This window comes from Strongylocentrotus purpuratus, unplaced genomic scaffold, assembly GCF_000002235.5.
Source record: "Strongylocentrotus purpuratus isolate Spur 01 unplaced genomic scaffold, Spur_5.0 spur5_scaffold_6, whole genome shotgun sequence".
Classification (NCBI taxonomy): Eukaryota; Metazoa; Echinodermata; class Echinoidea; order Camarodonta; family Strongylocentrotidae; genus Strongylocentrotus; species Strongylocentrotus purpuratus.
In genome coordinates, this window is record NW_022145612.1 from 33,064,987 (window position 1) to 33,091,083 (window position 26,097).

The 26,097-nt window shown below is 37.6% G+C and overlaps 1 protein-coding gene across 3 annotated transcripts in view; it reads left to right on the top strand.

The window, feature by feature from the left end:
- LOC577267 overlaps nucleotides 1-26,097 on the top strand; it is a 46,490-nt gene that overhangs the window by 5,304 nt on the left and 15,089 nt on the right. For all 3 annotated transcript variants that reach the window (XM_031000447.1, XM_031000448.1, XM_794856.5), the window contains exons 2-5: nucleotides 23,243-23,328; nucleotides 23,702-23,900; nucleotides 24,574-24,719; nucleotides 25,147-25,393. In XM_031000447.1, the coding sequence (XP_030856307.1) occupies nucleotides 23,243-23,328; nucleotides 23,702-23,900; nucleotides 24,574-24,719; nucleotides 25,147-25,393 (678 nt within the window). The remainder of the gene's footprint in view (nucleotides 1-23,242; nucleotides 23,329-23,701; nucleotides 23,901-24,573; nucleotides 24,720-25,146; nucleotides 25,394-26,097) is intronic.

The following is a 26,097-nucleotide window of genomic DNA, read 5'->3' on the forward strand; positions in this document are numbered from 1 at the left end:
ATCGATTTCTGAATTATTTAAAGACCCGCAGAAAGAAGAAATGAGGGCATTAATATGAAAATGATGTAACGATTAAATTAAAGATTAGAAGACATTAATCTCCACATTAAGTTATTTTCAATTTTATCTAACCCCAAGAAACTTTGAGGGCATTCTCGCATAATGTCGCATTACAAAATGATTTGTAAACAACTTTATTTTTAAAGATTCATTCCATCGATGCTTGCATTACCATGTCTGACTTTTGTCTGACATTTTATTTTGTTGTTAAATAAGAGGAAAGTGTTTCTTAATTATTATTATCATTTTTTTTTTTTTTTTTTTTTTTTGGGGGGGGGGAGGATTATACACCAAGTATTTAACAGACAAATATGAAAGCATACAGTATTGCCCTTAATTCACAAAGTTGTCCCAAAGGCGGAATACCAACCTGTAGATCACCAAATTTTCATGCAAGCCCCCCCCCCCCCCCCTCCCCCTGGTATTTGTTAACACTTATTATTGTTCATCATGTTGTTTGGGTTTTGTTCTTAGAAAAGATTTTCATAACTTTTATAAAGCTGTGTCATATCACCACAATTATATCCGTCTGTTCAAAATTTTCTCCATTCATTTAAACACTCATTGACGGCAACATGCGTGTACAGTTTGGAAAATTTCCATATCATTTTAATACCCGTTGCAATCTAAAGTGCATACAAATTGATAACAATCCAAGAACTGTAATGAAAGAATGGCTGTCATTTTTGTCTCTATGTTTTCATCCAAATACAATAAGTCTGACATCTCTTGTAATAATTAGCACGACATTGAAAGGCGATTGGTGGATAAAACAGCTGCATGATTCCAAATCTAGATTGATTTTAATTTCTTGTTATAGGGGAAAATGCATTCTCTCTCTCTTTTACTCTCTCTCCCTCTCTCTCCCTCTACCATTTTCCCTCTACTACTCCGTCTCACCCTCACTCCCCCGCTCTCTCAGCTTCTACCCCGTCTACCCCACCCCACCCCCAACCCCCCTCTCTCTCTCTCCCTCCCTCCTCTCTCTCTCTCTCTCTCTTATCTCTCACTCTCTTACTCTCTCTCTCTCTCTCTCTCTCTCTATTCTATTTACCCCAACTCCGCACCACCCTAGTCTCTCTCTCCCCCTCTGTATCTCTTTCTCTTTCTCTCTCTCTCTCTCTCTCTCTCTCTCTCTCGTTATCTGTCTTTAATGAATTCCTCCCGCATTCTATTATTATCAAGATAGCTGTATCTCAAAATTAGTTAGTTTTTTTCTATAAGTGTTCTCAAATAGGAATTATATAGATTATAAGCCAGCGATTAATTTCTTGATAAACTGTATAAATGTGGTATTATGCTGTTATGCAACATTATTCCCGTTAATTGCTTTGAAATTAGTTTATTTTCAAAAACGCTTGTGATATTACGAAAGTGAACTTAAGGTAATTAAAATCGGAAAATATTCAAGCCGTAAATCCAAGAGATTTACGGGTCCAGAAGCAAGCTAATATAAAAATAGGACAAGCAAACATGTTATATTTTATAAATTTTGATTAGTGTACTCTATGAATTACGCGTCTAAAATAATTTTATATGCAACACTTATCTCATTTTCTCTTGAGATGCCTACAAAGGATTCAGTACAGAAAAATCACAGATAAGTGACCAGCCATCAACGTGTAGAAACCTCGGCACTATTTTCTTTCTCTCAACGGATATAAACCCAGCGTGAGGAAGTTTGTCATCGGATCTCGACAAAAAAATCAAACCAATATCTTTGATATCATACTCAGGTATCAGGAGGAATAACAGATTATGACCGTTGGAAAGGATATTAATCTTTCAAAATGAATCTTGTCCACTTTATGAATTTTAGAGAGAGAAAAAGTACAGCAAATATGTAGTAATTACCCCTAAAAAGCTAGTTGAAGGAATCCTTTCGTGAATTTGTTTAATATTGGTTAACATTAAGATATGCAATCCATTTTAAATATTTCTGTTGCAAAGTTTTTGCCGACTTGGTTTCAGTTGATCACAGTATGTCGTATATCTTTTGTTTTGTGCTTGCCCAACAAAGCAGTATTGGTCATGTTGTAACTAACCGGGTCGGCCAAACTCCTCGACTCTACCCCTTCCAATCTCGTCGTGTGATTTTAATATTAAACCATGAGCACTACCACAAATCTAACATTAAAGAGAAGGTTGAGTTCTGGGAAGAGGTGGAAAATAATTTGTGAGCGTTATCATTCTTATTATGCAAGTGTGGAAGAACATCAGATAAGACATGTTCCTTGAAAAGCATGGCTCTTCAAATGCCTTCATATTCTAAATATGGCATGTAACATCGTAAAAATCGGGGGTAGGATTTTTACGCCACGTGTTCGTGTAGTCCCATATACATCTTTCTGTGTACAGTGTTTGTAACTTCACCAGGACTTGGCCAAATTTCTCATCATTTTGATGATTCCAGAACCTTGCAATACACACAAATTCTTATAATTATGTTAGATGATCAACCTTTTCTGGTCGATCCCACACCGTTTCTGTCACAATGCAATCGCATGACCAGAACTCAACTTCATCTTTAAACACAGGATGGAACCACAACATAGGGTGTGGGCATTGGTAAATCATTCAGTAATGTTTTCCTTCCTATCTTCCCAAAAAGGACAATGATTCTATATACGCTCTGTTCATTCTGTACATTCCTTCATCCCTTCGTAAACAAAAGTTTAATTTCATTTTATTTTCGGCACCCATTATTTTGTCCTGTTTCATCCATTTTCTCTCTCTGAACCTCATATAGAACCGATGGAGAGCAATCAGTAGAGCTCTTTTTCTCTCTTTTATCCTCGCCAAGATTTAAAAAATGGCAAAATCCGATTCATTTAAAAAAAAACCTCGAGAGTTACCGTTACATGTACATCTTAGAAATTTATTCTATACGTCATCCGTTGTTGGAAATATAGCATGCACCGGATATCGCGCATACAAGTTTCACAACAATGCAATGTCTAAAAACACTATTCTCTATGCTTCCACCACTTACCAGCATACACTGTATAAACTTACTTGATTTATAAACCAGATTTCAGTGATGTCATGCCCTCATTATCAATGAAAACAAATTCATAATAGGTGCCAGTCGTCTGATGATTATGCCAACATCATGCCCCTGATCAGATAATGCTTTCATATCTTTTAAATCTTAAAATCATCGTATACAGACAAAGACGGGGCCTCAATGTTTCATTAAAAAAGTTATTTGAACAAAATTAAGAGAAATGACTCACTTTTGTCAAAGAATGGTAATGACCTACATGAGGAGGCATTCTCTATTCGTGTGATGACTAATTCTTACATCCGATCAATTCGTCATTCTGATCATGCTGATGTAACGAATTGCTCCTGATTATGTAATCTAAATCCAGGTTTACCAGTCGTATAGCATGTACAGCGTCGATGTAGATTTCCTCCACACTGTTTCTGCTCTATATAGGCCTCTAGCCCGCGCAACAATGTTCTATTCAAAATTGCGCTAGATGAAAATAGAATACAATACATTTATTTAGTATATAGTTTGCCAGCTGAGTTTAGACACTGAGAATGTCCGAACAAAATGTTCAAGGCGAAGAAACAATGCAAATTCCACGCATTTTTAAAAATATTTTGGTGGGTGGTAGTGGTTATAGGAAAGAACCATGGTAAAATTCCTAAATACTTGGTCAGATAATCAGAGATGATAAAAACAAAAACATCATGACCACTTCCGACAACGAGACCGGTGCCAATGGAAGTTTCTCGATCTTTATGAAAACGGTTTCGTGAGCAAATGATGTATAGCCACTTATTAGGTATATCCTTATGATCCAATTTAACTGATTTGTTGTAAACTGATCTTATAAGACGTGATTTTGTATACAAAGCATGCAATATTCAGATGCATCACTATACTAAATTCTTAGCACTTAAAATGATACACAAAACCAAAACTCAATGATAGATATCGTCTGCAAGGGAATCAAAATTATGTTTAGTGCGGCCTTTGAGGCGGTTTAAGGCTAAGCTCTCATTTCCTCACAAAAAGAGATCTTTTTCATCCCGTCAATGCTCATCGGGTTGTGATAGTCATCTTCCCTCTCTCTCTCTCTCTCTCTCTCTCTCTCTCTCTCCATTTGTTCGTGTCTGTCTTCTCCTGCAGGAAGTAGGCAATTATGATAAGAAAACTGAGTTATATGCAGAGAAGTGGTAGGATTCTTCACGAACTATACAGACTTGTATACGCGCACTGGATCACGCGAGGCGCCAAATTGCAGAAAAGCCATCATGAAGAGTTGTTGAAAGTTATCTAACCGAATGAAACCATTCTGATTGTCTAGACGCCAACTTATCGAGTTATTGCCGATTGAAGATCAGGGCGGCTAGAGTGATAGGTACAAATTATTTCGTTATGGTATCGAGGGACCCTTAGCTTTTGACACATTGGAACAATGTAAGCCAAGTGTTCAGGTTGTTCTTAATTCACAATTTGTGAGACCCAGAAAGCCCTCTGGTCTTGTTCGATGGTATAGTGAGTGATACAAGGTCAGAAAGCATTATCTGAGCAGTCTCACTCCAATGTGTAGACCATTCTGCAATTTCTTCTTTATTTTTTTCAAATTTGCTCTCGAGTACCTCTCAATTACTAACCTGAAAACCTCATTTTGTCAATCACTGTCCGGTGTCTGGCTTATGCTTCAAACATACATACATACATATTGGTAAACGTTGTGTAAAATCTTTTCGACTGCCCTTTCTCCCTATAATGCATATGCCTACTTCTGCACCTCGATATACAAACCAAACCCTCTGCAAAAGTTCAACCAGAAGTCGAACCCCATCCTCCAGTCATCCTCAAATTGGCCTCCATGATTATCAACCTCATGATGTCTTCTGTTTCTAATTTTTTTCGGATATCAAATATGCTGAGTCAATATTCAAAGAAGAATAAAACATGCTTTCGTCTCCGTCATAACCCCTTCCTTCACTTTTCAAACAAGTAATACTATAATACAAGGCAAATAAATCCTTTTTTTTTTTTACCTTTCCATTGAATATTGAAGAAAAATACATCCAATCGAAAACATTGCAAATGTGTCATAAAAGTACAGTGACCTTCCTATCAGTATGGGGAAAAAAGCTGTACTTAACACGTCAGGAAAAGTGAAATACCGCATACTTTCAAAAGAATTCCTTATCTCAAACTATCTCGTGTTTGCCTTTTAATTAGTTACTCGTGATTTGATGGTGAGCGGGGGGTAGTGTGGGGCTAGAGGGCAGGAGAAGAAATTCGGAAGTTCCGTCGAGTTATGTTCGGCTTCCCTTGTTCTTACTAATTGAATTGTATTTTTGTCCATACGTTCACGGTAATTGCAAAGGATATCGTTAGTTTCCTTCTCGAGATCTTTGTTGGTTTACGAGGTCGTCTGTCATGCATGCAATGACCGGAATCTTGAACGTAAAAATACAGTTATGACAATCTCAATCACCTATACTACCTCTTTACGTTTGAGCATTCATTTCGAATGACAATAATAATCTTTTACTTTAAAGCTTATCTGCCATAGTTTACAGGAGGGATTAGCCTGCCCTGCAAGGTCACTGGACAGGTGGTTATCTCATCAACTCAGCTCTCGGTTAACATAAGAAAAAGAGGATCATGGGGGACCAATGGTCACCGATTAGGCATTGTTTGTTGTATAGAGGGCTCAAGTAGCTACAAGTAGTGCAGTGGGCCTTTAAAAGAATGAGAAAAAAGTTATAATCATTTCTGCTAAACATTATTTTTAAAATAGGTTTCAATGGCATCATATTTAATAGCTTAGTTTTCGCTAATCGGAGTGTATGGGGTTAATAAAACAATGGATATTAAAACAAAAGAGAACAATTTTGTACGAATGCTTTAGCAACTGAACATGGGGTTTGAATGAAAGACCAATACGTGATCATACATCTAATATAGGCCTATTATTACCTTGAAGTGGATAGTCATGCTAGAAGGCCATACATCTTACTTTCGACTGGTACTTTTGAGTTCAAATGCCTATTGTTTCTGTCTCTTATAAAGTTGAAAACAAGGGCAGAGTATCGGATATCAAGATGTTTTTTTTCCCTATACCAGGAAATACTTCCATAGAAAATACCAGTATTCGTTCTCTATAAGAAGATTAATTGGCTTAGCTACGCCGTATTGCTTCAGAAAGGATCTTCCAATCACGGAAATAAGATTCATAACAGGAACATTTCTGAAATATTTAGATGGATTGTCAACTATTAGGTTTCGTCAACATTAAATTTTATAAACTTGTTTGCACAAAATAAATATTCTGTGCTATTTGCTCTATAAACGCAATGTTAACAGTTATTATTTTCGTTCATATTCATTTTGCTCGTAGAAACATATTTTATTAAATTTACATTTTACTTAAGTACTATTTTGCATCTTTTGATCCAATTTGATTTAGAGACTTGTTTATTCTCACTCACAGAACAAGCATTACGGAAAGGTGAAAAATAATGTGGAGTAATCGTTGTAAGTTAGCAATTCAATCTATTAATGATTAGAAAATCATTTTTAGTATTTGTCTACGAAACATGGCAGACTTGAAAATGGGAAATAGAATACTTCATCCAGTAGTGATAATGATATAGTAATGATATAGTAATGATGGATGAACTTTAAGTTCACTGCACAGATTACTACCAGCAATTCAAAGGTTGGTTGGTCTGACATGTACGATCACTTTATTTTGAAATGTCATGTGGAAGGGGAATCGGAAGTATATACAGAGTTCAAATTATAACCAGCCAGAGAGTGCTTCTTAACCCCTTCTCCATGCATAGACACTGTTAGAGAGCTAAGTGCAGTTTCTGGTATCAGATGAAGTTAAGGTTCCTGAAGACTTGACATGAACTGGCATATGGTACGTGCACCCTTTTTTTTAAAGTCGCCTGTCCGTCTTAACTTAACTCACTTTTGTCAGTTAAAGTGCTTAATTTCTTGAAATTAAATGCGGAAATAAGTGACATCGGACAATAACAGAGAGATGTCTCAACTGTGTATCTTTCTGCACCCCCCTCTCTCTCTCTCTCTCTCCTCAATCTCTCTTTCTCTATCTACATCTCTCTGTCTTTTTGTCTCTCAACCCTCCCCCTCCCCTCACACACACACACTAGCACACATATGCTCTCTCTCCCACACATATGCTCTCTCCCCCCCCCCTCTCTCTCTCTCTCTCTTTCTATCTATATATCTTTCTGTCTCTCTGGCTTTATGTATCTTTGTTTTTCAATCATTCACATACACACTCACAACTCTATGTGTGTGTGTGTTTCTCTCTTTCTCTCTCTCTCTCTCTCTCTCTCTCCCTCATACCTATAAGCTCTTTTCCATATTTTCATTCTCATTCCCCTATCTGCACATTTGACATTCAAATAATCATCATGATCTTTTCATTGTTTTTACCCGTTAACTCCCACATTCTCCATCTATTCCACTTCCCTGCTTAATCTTTCTCCGGAATCTTGTCAAAATGTGCAAAGTGTGAGATTGAGACAGATACTATTATATACTCCACTTTTGTTAAGGATCTCTGATAATCATCGGTCGATCCGTTTCACAGGGAATCTCCCCAAAAAGATTAGCCGCTATCGGAAACAACTTTAAAACCATTTTGTTGGCATACTTTCAAAAACTCTACACCTATATTTAAGCCACGTTCGAGTAAGCTTCTAATCAAACCATAAGGGATTTTAATGATCGGTTCATCTACGGTCAATTCTGTTTTAGCAAGTGCGTAAATCCTCTCATATCCTAGCTGCTGACAATAGCTTCCTCCTCTATTGGACATGAAAACCTTGCTTCTTAAATATTTCAGAAAACGGTCTGATATCGTGGATAATGGATGTGTTAGTTCTAGAATGGGCATTTATAGCAGACACTACATGATGATTTTATTTTTAAAATACTTTTTCTTATTGTTTTTATCATCATAATTACAAATGGCAAGGGTCAGTCTGCATTATTCCTTGGAAGTAAGATATCAACAACCGTTTTTCCAATGTTTGTTCCAGTATACCCCGTTTTACCGTGCTCCTTTATAACAAGGAAAAACCAAAGAAAGCAGCCTCGTCCAAATATTATGTGCATTAGGATTCTCCCCTTTTCTGCCAATAATTTATACTTAAATCAGCGTATAGGAACAATGAGATCTCAGTTTGATATTGAATCTATTTCTTAAAGGTATAGACCAGTTATGGTCATGCGATTGCATTGTGAAAGAAACGTTGTGGAATCGATCAGAAAAGGTTGATCATCTAGCATCTAGCATCTGCAAGGTTCTGGAATCATCAAAATGATAAGAAATTTGGCCCATTCTTCGTAAAGTTACAAGCACTATACACAGAAAGATATATATGGGACTACCCTATATCTCTCCCAGACCATGAGAGAAACAAATTTACCAAATATATGAATTAGTAGGCGGTTTCCCAGCAATTTTTTTATCATCATGTATTAGTCAAAACATATTCTTTCACATGATTGGTAATGAGAGCTTCCATTTCAATTTTTGAAATTGGGGCTTTTCCAATACTGGTCTTTACCTTTAAATTATGTCGAAAAACCAGTGACACGCAAACGTGGATCTATGAAGGGTTCAAATATGCCACCCCCAATATGAAAAATAAAGGTATTCCCATCGCAGGCCTACAGCCTGTTTCCCTCAAATTTCGTGTTTTTCTGCTGGATATGTTTTGTGTGTCTGTGTGTGCATGCTATTCCTGAAATACCAGTAGATGTTCATGTAATATCATAACATCGTGTTTTGTTTTGTTTGTTTTTTCTTTTGTTCGGGGGGGGGGGTGGGGGGTTCATGCGGAAATCTATTCGCCACCAATTGATCCGGAAATATTATAATACAACACTTTATTTTAGTGCCATGATGACCGTTGTTCGTTTGTACATCAGCTGATAATCTTCCGACAGTATAGTGTCTATATCGTAATGTAGGCCTATATATACGCTGTTATTACAACTGTCACTATACTGATTAGTGTTGATCTAAACATCTGATAATATAAATCAGTCATTAAATTTGTAGTATTGTTCTTTCTTATGAAACGTAAAAAATTGCAAAAAATCATCACTTTTTACGTCATCATGGTTTTGTGCAATTTAATGCATTCTGAAATGAATAAAACATATGTAAAACTACTAATAAGTTAATGTCATTAGCAACAGACAATGGGTCACCCCGAGTTGCCAATTCTAATTATTAAGTTCTAAGTTGAGAAATTGGCAGCAACATTTTGTGATCTTTTACAGCGAAATTAGAAACTAATTTTCAGCGTTTTGTGCAATTTTCACACTTTCCTGGTGGCAATCATCCAACAATCGGTCCCCATAGAGAGCAGAATAAGAGAGAGTGATGTGGTTACGAGCAATTTAATTATTCCCAACATTCATGAATATTTCCTCCGGGAATATTATTTTGGGAATCCCGCTGGCCCTCCCAGGCTCTTTTAATATGAGGGGGTCACAATTTCCGAGTAAAATTGTACAGGATCCAGGGTTAGCGGGAACCAGAAAAGGCCTTTTAATGTTTTCTTTTTACTCGTCAATAATGGGGGCAGTCGTTTCGCCTCTCTTCTGTATCCACATTGGAGTATGAGATGAGCGAAGCAAGATGATATTCAAAATCGAGGAGGAAAGAGGCGATGACTGTCTTTTTTTTCTTCTTGACAGTTCTGACAAAAGTCTCAAGAAGTGAGCAAGGCGACTTGATAACATCACTTTCAATCTTGATGACATCGTCGATCAGAGCTGATCAAGTGAATAACCGTCATTTCATACTCTCGATGCAAGGTTTGACTAGCTAGAAAGCAGTCCTATAACACGTAGATCACTTCACGACTCTACACATTAATGGGATGTGACTGATCTCTGACAACCCATTAAAGTCATTCTATTGACCTTTGCATTATTGTCTTGATTTCATTTATTCTCTCTTGATTCGTGAACATGAATTGGATTATGAGCTCATCGAAGCCGGGGCAGCCCCGGGGAACCTCAAGGGGGTAAACAAGGGGAAAGGGGTGAAGCTGAAATGAGCTAAACCCTCTCTTCCTCAGTTTTTCTTTTTCTTTTTCTTTTCCGACAGGGGATTTATCCCACCGATTATGCCTGTCCAGGGACGTTATAAGAGTCGAAAAAAGGTGGGAAACAAGTAGGAAGAGAGAATAAGAGAATGGTAGGATGAGGGAGAGGAACAACCGTAGAACAACCGTAGGAGAGAAAGAGAGATGGAGGGATAGAGAGAGACAGAGAGACAGAAAAAAAAACAGAAAGGAGATACGGGTAAAAAGTAAGAAAGAATCGATGAGGGGGTCAGGTTTGGATACCGACTAGGGTGGGGTTTTTTGACGGTGTCTTCCCAGGGTTGAGCAAATATCACCACCCTCATTTGATGAGAGACATCGAGTATCATTATTGAAATATGACGAAAAGCTCGATTAAAAACGGGTAATGAAGTTAATAGAGACACAATAAGTCACTTGGTCATAGTGTTATATAAGCTCAGGCTTTAATATTTAATTTCATAACTGTAGAAAGGATGCTCAAGTAATGTACCGTATCATAGCATGAGGTAGAGACTACACACTCAACATTTTCCGACGAAAGTTAAGGCCAACCGACCAAATTGTCATGTTCACTGGATTGACAAAATGTTTATATTTATCCCATGGGGGCAATATTGTAAGGGGTAGGGTGTGGCCACCCCTACCCATTTCTGGTTGGCTACGTGAGTGTGATCTTACTCGATAAGATTGAGGATCAAATACGATTAAGCATACTTTTGATCATATCAAAGACAAAGAACAATCAAATAATCGAAACTGCTGTAGGCAGGACGATGTATTTTTTCGTTATCCAACTCTTTATTAAACTCAGAAGTAATTACATCTCAACTTTTCTTTATAGCATTTTGATTCACCGCTTTCTTTGTTCAAGGACGATTGGACCTCAGTCTGTGACTAATATTCCTAGTTGTAATTCGTTTTGTATATAATTCGACAAGTTAGAAGCGCAGCTTTGTAGATCATCGATTTTTCCTTCACCCTCAGATGTCATTCTCCTGGGTCCGTTTACATCTTACCTATCCCCGAGCTTTCATTAAAGGGTGATTCAGCAGTAGTCTGACTAATAACATCGCCTAGATACATCGCGTCTCGTATTACCTAGTAGATAAACGTTGTCCTTATGAGGTCATGGTTATACCCACTCCAGGCAGGCAGGGGCACCCGATCAGGAGAGACTCAATGATCATCTGGAAGGCACTCTCTCTTTTGCCTTTAATTTTAATTTTTTTATTTATCACTTTATATTCTCATAGTATAAGGCTCCTTACCCTCGCCCATCCCACCCTCCACACACATTGTTTCTCTTGGGTTCTTCACTGTACCCAATACATTTTAACTTTTGCCTATGTAGATGTTTTAATTATGTGATCATTTTTTTTTACTCCGATAAGTCAATAAATGAACAGTGTAATTCCATTGAATTAAACTGCTCTTTTCCCATGTTCTTTTCTCTATACGACTACAGGCAATTAGAACGATAGGGGAGGTGCCATCCCAAAACTCGCAGTTAACTCCCTCTCCCCCCCCCAAAAAAAAAAAACATCATAAGTAATTATAATCTTTTTAACGAAATGTTTATTAGCTCACGCATTTAACTATATCATTGCAGCCGTGTTAGCTGATAAAATGCCTTCACTGCACCGAAGTCCGTATTATTTTTCCCTTCCCAGGGAGGGGTCACTTTAAATAAGCTCAGGCTATATACTGGGGAGGGGGTGCCAAGTTTGATTCTCTTCTGCTCACTCATGATTGGTGTTATGAAGTTTGACTAGAAGGGATTACCTGGTTACATCTTATCCTATGAGATTCACAAATGCTGACAACCGTTCATCAAACCTGCATGACACACTCTCGTCTCTGTCAACAGGTTGTTTCATACCGAGTTCACAGAAAACCCAGATGTACCCCTGCATGCCTCATGAGAGATCTCAATATTTAGCCATGATTGTATTCATATTGTGTCCAACGTGGATGAAACTCTAATAGTTGTAACTATGAGTAATCTATTCTTCTTTTTGTGTGTGTTTGTCCAAATTTGCGCCCCATGTCTCAAATATATTAATAGTATTAATATGGCTTGTTTACCCAGGGTAGCCTCTATAACTGCGCGAAATAACTGCTCATTTAAGTATAGAAGGGGTTAAATCTTTCAAGTTCGACAACATTTCTGATGATTGTTCTTAAAATCGATACACTTAGTAATATCGTCGTTAGGTATCATTTAACGAAATCAAATATGCAGACATTTGACTGATAAAATGTTTCAGCTGCTCATTACAGAATCTGTGGCCTCTTTAATTGAGGAGTGTAGCCGCCTGATCTGAGTTGCGTTTAATCTCAACTTGTCTTGAGTGAAGAGGCCCTCATTCTGAATTGTCTGCATTGTCAGTGATCTCTTCACCGTCTATGTCTCGACTAACTGAGTGTGTAGAAGGATGAGTCAATGTGACCCCCATCCGACGCCCAACCCCTTCTTTCTCCTCGCTTCTCCCCCTTCCCCCTTCTCTGACAGCATTCCTCCCTGGTGATCCCGGTAGCGTCCCTGGATACCCATCCGGGTCAATGTGGGTCAGACCATTATCATCCAGGGTGCTTTAGATTATCGTGATCATTGATGACCACCCAAGTCAATGTTGTGTCCAACTTTAGGAGCAAAAGTTTGAGAGTTGAGAACCATTAACAGCTTAGATAAGCTCGATTTAGCTGCCCGAACTTGGCATTCTCCACTTTTGCTCTCTCACGCAATGGCTTCACCAACTGAGAACAGCCAAAATTCATTTCCTTACTTCACTCCCGCGGCCAGCACGCCCCCTCCAATTTCAACCACAAAACCTACTTTTATCCGTCCTCTTTCGAAAGTAATGTACACATGCATACAGAAAAATCATCGCTATCAAATAAAACAACCTATCATACCATACATAGCTTTCACCATCATTGGGCCTAGATATCAATCTCAATTTCCGAATTGGAAGGATGTTAATAAAAATTTAATTTAAAAAATGATACATTCCTCAGTTCTTTAAGTATCTTTAATCTTTTTTCTTTGTTCAATTTTCCCCCAATTGCAATCATTGATGAAAGCTGTACACATGTGATGTAATGTCTGGATGGTCCATTATCAAAATTAGATAAGATTCTTTATACAACCTAAAGATTAAAAGCACACAAAGCATATTATAGTTGATCGTTCTTTTGCAACATGACGGCACGTCATCATAGTATTAGCCGTGATAATGTAACCTGTCTGTTATGTGATTAAAGTATTTGAGAAATGCCTGAAATGAATGATGCTTCATCCTCCGTAAGAAACAGAGTCATACACCAACGAGAACTTAACAATAAAGAAAGACAACCAGCCTTGACAAGGTTTTGATCATGAGCCCATTGTAAATCGCTGACTGATTTAGAACTCGCCCGCCTCACCGGCGAAAGTGATTCACATCCGAGGTCTGGAACATTCGCCTCTTGGTAGATGAGGTATGTGGGAGGCACTACATCCCCTGTAACCATAGAAACACGAAATAGTAAGGTCTCTTAATTGGTTGTAGTAAATGTTTACTTGTCTCCTCGATGTCAGTGATTCGTCTGATTTATATCCTAGTCATGCCCCGTTTCCGAGGGATTCATTCTGTTGTTATTTCCCATATTTTGGCTATTATTTCCTTGACTTCCAAATAGTGTATATCACTGTTCATGACTATGCAATAATGGAAGTTGGTTGCTGAGTAGAGAAAGAAACAATCATGATGAAGATGGATTCAATCGATCATTTTGCCACGCTAATTTCTCCTAATATTTGTTAAATATCAATGGGATTTTCATGTAATCTTCTCATGTATTAGTCTAGTTTGATATAAAACGTTCAGTGTTTAGGTGCTCGCCCAAATTTACAGCATCTTCAAGATTGTAATTATTATTGATCTTCAAATTTGATAGAATGAAAAGTTATAACCTATACCACTTTGATATCTTTCTTAAAATACGCTGGTTAGTCTTACAATGGAGAGAGTAGAATATACTTATGATTTTGTTTAATTAAAGAACAAAAGTGGCACGACCATGAACCTATCCCGGAAAGCGTTAATCTATTTTCTCAACCGTCTGAATACATGCGAAGTTTAAAAGAAACATGAGTGCGTCATTTCTGTACCAGAAATAGACAACAACGTGCACTGTTCCTTGGTTGAGCAAGTGTGCTTAATGATTGTGAAAAGAAAGAGAGAGAGAGAGGGGTGGGGGTGTCAGCAAACTGATATTTATTTGGAATTATGACCTAAAAACGTAATGATGTAGTCTAATATTAGATCGAAGACATAAAAGCACTTTCCCTTTTACGCAAACTGATTTTGATTTAGAATTATGACCTAAAAACGTAATGACTACCTTAATGCAAGGTAAGCGAGCATGCATGGGCCTGGAAACCGGGGCACAAGTATTAAAAAGGGGCGCCCTTTTCTGCTTGCGAGCAGATAGGAAAGAAATGCACAAATTAGAGGATGTTTAAAATAATTATTAAATGGATATGTTCATATCTAATTTGATCATAAAATCAGGTGGGGGGGGGGGGGGACCTTATCAGAAGCTTTGATAGAGATACTACTCTGTGTGACAAGAAACATAATTTTTTTTTTAATTATCAAGAAGCCATTCTGCGCTCTATACATACAGATAAAAGCGAACGTTTGAGAACGTAACAGTAGAAAGGACATATTCAATTTCAATATACAATAGAATATACTTTGGCATTCATTTTGATTACCCATGTTAATTGAATGGTTTACACCCCATTGCATTGCTTAATACTTTCACGTTCATTTATGCAGGAGGACATTCGCAATGTATTTTTGTTAAAGCCCCATCCATTAGTCTGGAATAGTATATTGTCTAGCTTCACAAGGTACTTAGTTTTAGACGTTTTTCCTGCCTGTATTTCAAAATGTTCCTTTAAAATGTCTTTCCTCAACTATGAGACTGCACAGGAAACTTTAATTGAATTTCCGCTGAAAATGTTCTGCGTTTTAATCTTTCATTTTTTCCTCTCAATTCCTTCTAATCATCCGAGTTGATATTGGGCAGATACTTTTTGTTTATTCTTTGCAAGAGCAAATCTTTGATTTGAGAAGAAGATATAAGAATAATCCTAAAAGCACAGGAATATCTGATTTCCAATGTTTAGCTCTAAGTCGCTTAGGAAAAAAAAAGAAATCTTCAGTTTCTCATATATTTCGTATCTGAATTCGATGGTTTTCGTTTGAAACTTTTAATTTCGTTTTTTGTCACGCTCTTACACTCGTGTGCTTCTTTCCAATACATCTGTTATATTTCATGCATTCGTGTCTTACATCTAACACTCATGAGACTTCCATAATGATTACAGTTTTCATAATTTTAGCTGCATTATTTCTTGTTCTATGAATTTGCTGCTATAGCAAGTCCTTTATTTGGCGTATTTTCATAATAAAACCACATACTACTGGTCATTGAAAGAAAGGATAAATACCCCCTCCCCCTAAAAAAATTGCGTATTATAAGATGTTGATGTTAATTTTGTCAACGTATAACAGCAATACATAATTTATCAGGACGACTATTCCTAGAATATTACCACCAGAATACTACCCCAGGGACAATTACCTCTGAGCGACTTTTCCCTTAAAAACTGTCCCCGGCAAGAACAAGTATTCCTGTGACACTTAGCTTGGACTTTTAACAACTCCCCAATACCCAACTATCAATTGAGTACTTAAAATTAATCTATGACTATAAGTTCAGGGGTAGTTGTCCGAAGTACTACTGCCGTAGAACGACCTATATAGGTGGCAGTAATGTTGTCCAGGGGTAGTTATCCTAATAATAGGTAGTTTCTTTTCCGCTGTAACTTTCCGGGGCTGCTGTCAATGGAGGGTAATAGTTCAGTGGGTATTGGTCCTAGAATACAAAATTATATCAGGTTTATACAGTGTTGTATTATACATATTATATCGGTTAGCTTAATTTGAAGTAATAGCTGTTAAATTGTATGGAGGATAAGGGGCTAAGACAAGTAACTGCGCTTTTTAAATTTGTTTCCCCCCCCCCCCCCCGACCGGCTGTTGCACCTAATGATTAAAAACAACAACAGTCCAGTAAACACAAATGTTACATCATATTATAATGTCATTATTCGACAACCTGATTGACTGCACGTGTGTGAATAAGATTAACTACTTTATAATGCAACTGTCATGCTAATTACAGAATGATTAAGTCCATAACACCCGTCAATTTCAATCGGTAATTTTTAATGAAATCTAATACGAATTCGTCATATTGATATAGAGCGACACATGGTGTTTTTTGCAAAGCAATATGAATTGTTATTTCATTCTCGTCTGTTTTAAGGTAAAAATTCACGGTGAACCCCCTCCTTGCCCCCAGGAGAGGGGGGAAAGGGGTGAATGGGAAACTCTCATGGGCCTCGCAGTCACGGTGTATTTCCAAGTTCATTGTTGATGTCCATTATCAGACGAAACTTGATCTACCTCCATGGAAGCCTGTTTATATAAATCAGTCGGATATTGGCTCAATTCGACCATCATTGTCTGTAGGAAGTAGAAGACGGACGGGTACGGTGAAGGGTTCACACCGTATCAGATTGCCCCTACTTTGACATAAATGACAAACTTTTCTTGACCCAGTTTTTTTTTTAAGTTGTGAACGCATCGTCCCTTTTCCTACAACAATAGGGGATATAACTCTCTCCTTTTCTTGAGGGGGGAGATAGTGAGTGTTTATTTTGTTCTTTGAATTGTCCTGTGACTCGTTTAAATGCATTTTCTTTTTGTAAATGAGGGCATGAGGCTTATTATCTGTATATGTGATAAAATCTAATTTTCTTAGGGAACACGTCTGTCTTGAAGTGAAATGCCCTAAGGTAATAACAAGGTGTGCGCACTAATATACATGTATTTAGTCTATACCCATGTCGTACTTCCGGGCTACGTGTAAATAGGATAGGCGTTCTTTTGTGGACCTTATCAACAAAAGGGTCAAATATTAAGCTGCAGATTGTTCTAATTTTCTCCATCTCTATTTAAAAAGGATGACGAATTCTTCTATCTTTAAACAATTCATTTGGGAGTGGCACTTTGTATATCCCTTAATAGGCCTTTAATCTTCTACATCTCTATATGAATAACAATTCAAACCAAAAGATTTTTCTCATATTTTTGGCTGCATTGTTTAGAGTTATGATGACTCGTTTGACTCTTTCATTTTACTTTTTGATGTGTCTCATGTTTGGACCACCAAAGCTCTCAATACCCAGCATGTGTTTGGATGAAGTATAAGAGAGGCGAATACTTTCACATATTTTATTCATTATACAGACTTTATAATAAGTCAATAGTCTCAAGTTGTTGTGAATTGAGTTGTGATTGTTTTCCAGGGCACCCCTCCACTATGAACTTTCCATCAACCGCGTTTGATGTAGTTTTTGTATCAATCCTGCAAATACATACTTACATCATAATCACAGTCCCTAATGTGATCTTGTGCAAACCTATTATACTGGTAGGATATCCTTTTTCCTAAGTGAAACTCGTGATCAAAGTGATAGACCTCAGGAAAAACATGCGCTTTCCCTTTCTCATACATTTATTTTGCCTCATCATTCTCAATATAAGCCTACAATAGTGTCTTGGGCATCTTAGCTGCCAATGATATAGGAAAACGAAACCAACATAAAAACCTCTGGAAAATAAGGGTGTGATTTTAAAGGAATACGATGTTGTGAAATAACCCTCATTCTTAAGTCTTTATACTCATTTACAGGAGACGGTTGGTTCAAGTATACATTTGAATCCTTGCATATTTTCGTCTTTATTGAGTTCGAAACATTTTGTTTGTAATGGGATAGAAATCAAAGAGGAATCAATTATTCAAGAAAATACCATCAATGCGATAACATGTAACAAAGATGGTATAGCTGGCATAGTCAAAACAATAGTAGGCCAATTATTGAGAAGAAAATGGAATCACTTTTTCTTCCTTAATCACCACTTAAAACTTTGGTTCAGTTTATCAGCGTCTCATTTTAATACTTCCGTCCTCTACGTAAATGTTCATATCAATATCCCGAAGAACACTTTAAGGGATCAATCTCTTCCGTCATGATGAAATATTATGGATGCCTATTGTATGGAAATTTCTGTCAACATAATTTTATCAGCTCGGGGCATAAAACTACATTTTGCCTCACCTTCCCTCTCTGAAGCTTCTCAGGGTGTGCAACTTACAGAAACTAGAACGCTATATGATTTTGACACCGATAAGATATTAATGTTATTCGAGGTTGTTGTTTCTTAAGTCAAGGTTTGTAGTAATGTCCGAGTGTGACCCAAATGCACGTCAATACCTAGGATAATCTGATGGTCTCATATTACACTTGAGATCTGACAAATATAGAATTGTTTTACCACTTGAAATATACAATTTACAATATAGCACTCGATAACTGTATATTTTTAACATTTTCTCGGTCGAGAGTAGATTTGAGGAAAATTCAGTTGTAAACGGTAGCAGATTGGAAGCTAGATTATCACCATTTTACAAGATAGTGATTTTGGAAAGGGGTTTAAGGTTTGGGATCCATCATTATCATTGTCAATTATCATTATTATACCTCCAATACATTATTCATAGTAAATTATCATAGGGAAAAATGCCTCTCACACATCTCAAATTAAAGAAAATAATTTGGACTTTTATTTCTGACGGGAATCATCTAATATTATATCCATAATAATTCGACTAAAGTCGTACATAATTCTCTACCTTCATCTAATTGCATTCATGATTGCGCAAAATCTCTTTACAGGTGATAGGAGATATTATTATACAGCGTTGATTAAAAACATCGACAGCCGGACGTACTAAATGTTTAAACTGAATAATTCGATTTTACCTAAATAAATTATGATTCTAAAATCTTAATCCTAGGGAAATGCTGGGCTATATTATCTAATTTCCTCATGTCGAATCGGAATGGCTCACTAATTCCGAAATCATGTCAACTAAATTGAAAGTAAATTGATGTGTAACAGCAATCTTTACAAATCCATGTCGGAGCGTGTGAGGAACCGTTTTGATGCGCACCTGGTAAAACGGAAAAAGGTTAGATTAAAACTGGAAGAGTGCTCATTACGTGACCTCACCTTTTCTGCCGATGCTCAAATTACCTTTGAAGAGAGGTATTAAAATCACTGACTCTTCTATCTGATACAAACGCTTATAGCATCATATTTTCTCTATTTGTTCTACCTGTATGTCTTTTTCATCCTCCTAACAAAAATAGTTTCTTTCTTCTTTTTACTACTGCCTTCTGCTTTTTCTACATCTTCTTCTTTTTCTTCTTCTTCTTCTTTTTCAACTTCTCCTTGTTCTTCATCCCCGTCTTCGTCTTCATACTCTCATCTATACCTAACTATCTCTACAAATGCTTTTTATGTTGCTGCTATATATATATATATATATATATACTATGATGCTGCTGTTGATACATGCTACCATGACCGTACCAGTACCGCTATACTGCTACACGTGCCTACCTTAACCACTGATACTTCTACTACTTTTATTACTATAATACCACTTAATATTCTATTACTTTCAACCGATTTATAAGAAATAAAACAAAGATCTGCTTCTTGCTTGGATTTCATTAAAGAGCTTAATCTACGATGAATACAGTATTTCAAACTTTTATAGGTTGAAGGTGTGATTTTACTAGCATAGTAAACTTCCTCATTGTGTTCATGTTGCCTATGTTTTCATCTCTTTTCCCGCGTCATTGTAATCAATGACTCCCAGTCGATATTGATTACTAAATGATTATGATTTTTCACAAGTGGTTATTTGACCCCGTCCCCCATTCAGTTGACCCAATGTCCTCACCTTTTAAAGATATCAATCTGTAGTTTGATACCTTTAACATATTTTTCATACACTTTCGATTCTTCAGTTCCTCTTTGTATTATATCACTCCTATCTAACCAGGGGACGGGTCAGATAGATCCTGCATGGTGTATGTCGTTAAGCCATGTGTTTATAAGTCGGAAATTCTAAGCAAAGTTGTTTTCAGTTTCTTTGCGTCTTCACAACCACCCAGTGAATTCTTTGACAACTATCCCATCTTCGAGTGGGTCATTCGCCTCGGTGAGAACCAGTGTGCCTATATCCTCCTGGTGGTTTGGATATGAGGAGACATGCAGGAACAGGGGGTGGGGGGGGGGGCACATGTCCCCAATCGAATGACACCCATCCCTCCAAATACAGGGAAAGAAAGTGACGGGGAGGCAACGTGAAAACAAAAGAATACGACCTCTCCCAAACACTCATACATTTTACCTTGATAAGACCAAAGAGATCTCCTTGGTAAGACATGCAGACCTTCCCCTTTGCCATGACGTCAGTGGCCCCTCCATGACTTAAACCCGCTTCGCACCTGGATGATCAAGGTCTTGATGGGGATCTTCCGCACGCCTGCTACATGCTTGGTTGCAAGAGGTGATTGCAGGATTACTTAAAGGTACTATGTCCCATTTACAGGCCAAAAAAGTGAAAAGGATAAATTCCAACGGCATTTGAAAGACAATACTAATTTAGAACTTCTCTCAAAACGAAAGGGCTTGAAAATAGCTTTTAGTGGGAAAATAACGACTATTTGTTGTCAAATCGACTTAAGTGACTGCAATCACTTAAGTAATAGTCTGATGTTCAGACCCTTTTACCGAATGGTCGTACGTTTTGTGCTGCACAAAGATTCAATCTGTTTAATATTGGCAATTACAAGTAGGGAGTTATTGATGTAAACAAATGCTCATGTACCTGTTACAGCTCATTTAATGTATGATAGCACCAAAGAAAAAAGACGTCAGTCAGTCACTCAATAGTGTCTGGCAGTAAAGAATAGAAGGTAAACGGATTTTCTTGCATAATTTGAATACTAGAACACTGCTAATGTTTAAATTCCACAGATAGGACATACATGACATATTCATAATTCCTGCAAAGTTCTACAGAATCTGATGTTGGCTGCAAAAGGGACACAATGATGGGTCAAATGAGAACGTTATTCTTCATCATTAATATGACATATTAACCCATCGAGTACTGATCGAATACTCTCATTCCCACAGGTGTGATCCTGTTCCCGTAGGTAATTGGTTAAAGTGGTGAGATAAATTAATGTAGTTTCTGAGCCTACATGGCCATTGTCAGTATAATAATAATAATACTACAGCATTTATTATGCGCCATCTTTCTAGTAAACTATTCTGAGGCGCAGAGGGAGATTATTTCCATGGCTCTAGCACGGTTGCCATTACGGCGCTCTAGCATTTCAAGGAATTAATTCCTGCCAGGTACCCAGTCACATCACCTGGGTTGAGTGTGGCAAATGTAGATCAACGAATTGCCAATGGACATTAATGCCCCGGTGGAATTCGAACCGCGGACCTTGTGATCGACAGTCCGGTGACGTATCCACTCGACCACGACACCTCTATTATAACAGTTGAATGACTTTATGTCCAGAAGACCCAATGAGTTCGGCTACTTCTGTTGAACTCATTGTGGTCAGCAATATCAGGGATGGGATAGACAGGTAGCCTTTCGATAAAAAGATATAAACCGAAAGTTGATGTCATTTCCTTTCCCTGTCTTCTTTCAAGATGGTAAATTAAATGATAATTTGCTACTTTTCCCATTTTTGTCTGACCATAGAAGCCTGATGACAATACTGTCTTCAGACGATCAACCGCAATGCTTGTTCAGCATCAAAACAAGTCGACAAGGTGTCACTGTCAATCGAAGGAAAACGCCAGGAAAAAAATTATCGAGTACTTCAAAAGTGGACTTATATTGATAGTTACTCTCTAGTATCTGCACATTAATTTATACAAATAGAAATAACGGAAATACCAATCAGACAGCAAAGGTGTTATATTGCAGCAAAGAAGATGTGATAACTTTGTCAGCCCTGGTTTCCGATTGGAGTATTTTTGTTTTCAAGTTTACTCCCACTCAATTGGTTGAGACTGCGTGGGGAAGGTTAAGATAAGGATTTGTACACACCTGTGCGGTTTATTCCTAGAGTCTACGTCTAGACTTCACTGGTAACGGTGATTTGACAGAAATGGAGAGGGTTTATTAAGACGGGTTTATGCAGCTAGGAGAGCATGTAATTACAGGCGATCAATTAAAGGATCGGCTGTCGGAGAGCTGATAGCCGTGTTGAGAACTACGATCTATTTTTATTAATCAATTGGTATTTTGCGAGTGCGAGGACCTTCAATCTAATAATACATGGACGATTAGCACGAAGTACGATTATGAAAAACGCGATTTCACTCTGGAATGTATATACACAAACCATGCTTGATCAATCTTAGTTTTTTGGGGGGCATCATGATGATCTGACAAACTTAGATAAATAAACAACAATATGTAAACACTGAAATGTAAACAAGGACAAGCTTATGATGCGATAAAAATATCCATAAGATCTATATATAGTATAATTTATGAGTCTACTTGAACTTACATGAAAAAGATCGTCGATAACTGAAATATTTGTATTCCACACTTTTATCATCTCAATACTTTATCATGAGCTATTAAAGTTATATATCAAGTCATACGTTTTTGTTTTCACTTGTCAATATACTATCTCATGATTGACGAATACATGTACTGTGATATAAATTAAGATGAGATCAAATCATCTAGTTGTTTATTGATCTCCATAGGTGTAACCAATGGGTAACGGTTGGTACCTCACAAGTTGTACTACTCTGACATCACTATTTCAATCAAAATGGCGACTCCTTTTGGAGAATGACTAGCGAGGAAACTGCAAATGTTGGAGTTATTGTTTTAATGACTGAATAATCAAAAACAAGTAATTTCTAGATATATTTTTATCTGGAATTATTCAAATAAGATTATGAGCTAATGTTTGCTTGGTTTCTTTCTCCTTTAAATCGAACTTTTCTTGTATTTGTTCTCTTCCTAACAGGAATGAAACGGTTTACCTGAGTAACGATTGGCGAATGTACCGCGAGTGTTGCTCTCTGCTCTACCCGAACACTCCCTGTAGACTGGGTAAGTCGCCAGGGGCCCCTAAGCTTTTTTAAAGATATAACTGCAGGAATTTCGAAGAAATGCCATGATTTGCAAGGAAATCATTACACTAAAAAAACATTTAGGTAAAATTTCATTCAGTATTGGGTACTGTAGGAACCGGTATGTTTGTAGGGTAAGATCGTATATTCGTAATATTGGCTAAAATGTATCCAAGTTTGGGAATAACATTTACCTATTGATGGGTCAGGTTAATATTTTACCCAAGTAGTGAGAGTGTATATGTCAGGGAGGCATTAGCAGCTCCAGGCGCTTTGGTGAACAAATTAAAAACCAGCGAACTTTCTGCACTAAGTTGATTTGGACGTTATTTTCCTTTCTCTTCCCCCATCAGCGCACCCCTGTCGGAATGGAGGAGTTGTGACACGAGATGGCGGTCGATGTTATTGTAAACCTGGTTGGAGAGGATTGAGCTGTCTCATGCCGTGTGCTGTAGGGTATTACGGACAGGGTTGTTTAAGGAGGTGTAAATGTGGCGAGGGGGCAGGCTGTGACCCCATGACAGGGGTGTGTTCATGTCTAGATAGAGACAGGTAGGTCGTGTTGCATGTCGTTGATTCAGATGATCATCATAGTTTCAGATTTTAAAAGTCATGGTTCACTTTTAGTCTTGCTTGTTATGTTTCAGTTTGGATTCACATTCGACGCTTAAAAAGAAAATATTTTCATCTTGAGTTTCATTTTGAACAATACTATTTATTGCAAGATAATAGTTTAAAAAAACCTAGATCACATATAAGTATTCGTACGTATACCTAAATGGTATAAATAAGCTTTCTTTGAACCATTATACTTGTTCTAACAAGCCTTAATGTGAAAAAGAAAAGTTCTTTTATCATTTACAAAAGAAGGCAATTACAAAGACTTTTTTTCGTTCCTGTCCACGGCATTTCATTTCATTATTTATTTGTCCGCGTTCCCTTGCCATTTTTTGGCGTAGATACGGGAGAGGGCTCGGGCACTTCTCCTCGGAGAGAAAAAGAGAATATGGAAGATTAATCTCTTTCTCTCTCTCTCGCTCTCAACATTGTCGGGTAGTTCTTGCGCGTGTGTTATCTACTAATAAGACCATAATTGCCTGTCGAACTCCTGGCCCAAGCTACACCATTGATCCGATATTATTAAGTCTCGTCCGCACGTCTCCATTCTTCCAGTTTAAAATCTACCATAATTCCTTTTCTTCTGCCCTCTATTACGAAACCACAGGTGTGTCTCTCGCTGCAGGAGGAACTACTGGGGTACAACATGCCAGCATCGCTGTAACTGTAAGACCGGGTGCCAATGTGACGCAGATACCGGAGAGTGCCTGTGCAGATCTAGGCCTCCAAGGAACAGAGTGTCCAGTCCTGCAAGTGAGTATAGCTAGGCTGTATCTGATCAAGGAGAACCCCTTGAAAAGACTTGTCTGGAAGACGACGTAGGCTGATTACTAACCTATTAGTAACATTGTGATCATTTTACGCACGAGGGGGGAGGCTTCGGGTCACAGCCCCACCTCGAGCATCATAATTATTGTGAAATTGTCTAATTGGGCATTCTTCATTCGTAACCTTATATTCGGCAGCCGTCACCTCATATAATTCTGGTATAGGTCTTGAACTATTTGTATTGTTCTTTGTATATATGATCTATTAGGCCGATATTTGGTCATGAAATTTCATTTTCACTCGATCGCTAACAGATACAGAAATGCTGAAATTCGGCAAAAGACCTCAGCCTCTTTGACCTGTCCAACTATGATTAACTTTCATTTTACTGTTCACTCTCTAACTACCTTAGATATGTACCTGGGTGCGTTGACCCAAGCAGGCTTTCTCAATGTCTGTGGTGGAGAGTGCATGAATGGTGGTACCTGTAAGTCCAATGGAGTATGCAGATGTCGTAACGGTTTTATCGGCACATTCTGTGACAGCACATGTCCAGGAGGGACCTACGGTAGGAACTGCCAAGAGAGGTGTCAGTGCTCCTCGACAGCCAAGTGTCTGCCTGATACAGGGCTCTGTATGTGCCCAGGATATGCCGCATCGTAAGTTGTACACTGTTTTAAAAAAAATATATTAATCTATTATTGTAGAGGTGTCGTGGTCGAGTGGATACGTCACCGGACTATTGGTCACAAGGTCCGCGGTTCGAGTCCCGCCGCGGCACTAATGTCCTTTGGCAAGACGTTGATGTATATTTGCCACATTCAACCCAGGTGATGTAAATGGGTACCTGGCAGGAATTAATTCCTTAAAATGCTAGAGCGCCGTAATGGCAGCCGTGCTAATGCCAGGGTAATCATCTCCCTCTGCGCCTCAGAATAGTTTACTAGATCGATGGCGCATAATAATGCTGTAGTATTATTATTGTTATGATTCGATTTGCTTCCGTTGCATGGTACATATCGATTTATTAATTAAACTTTAATAGAACAATGTCTTAAATTCTCAAACAAAATAAACAAATTATTGAAATTATATATAAGATCATCATTGCCTTAAACCTATGCGTAAGGACGAAGGGGCATGCTGTAAGAAGCGATGCTTGGTTGGTGCATGGGGTGCACCAATACTTCGTTACTTTTTTTAATGTATTTTGCAATTAATTGTTGTGTTATTTTGTGAATATCTTAATGTTTTGGCTTGCGTCTTAACTTGATAGTTCTATGTTTTAAAATGACCGTATAAGCGATATTCAGTATAATCCTATAATGTAGAACAAAGCACAGACGGCAAAATATGAGTTCTA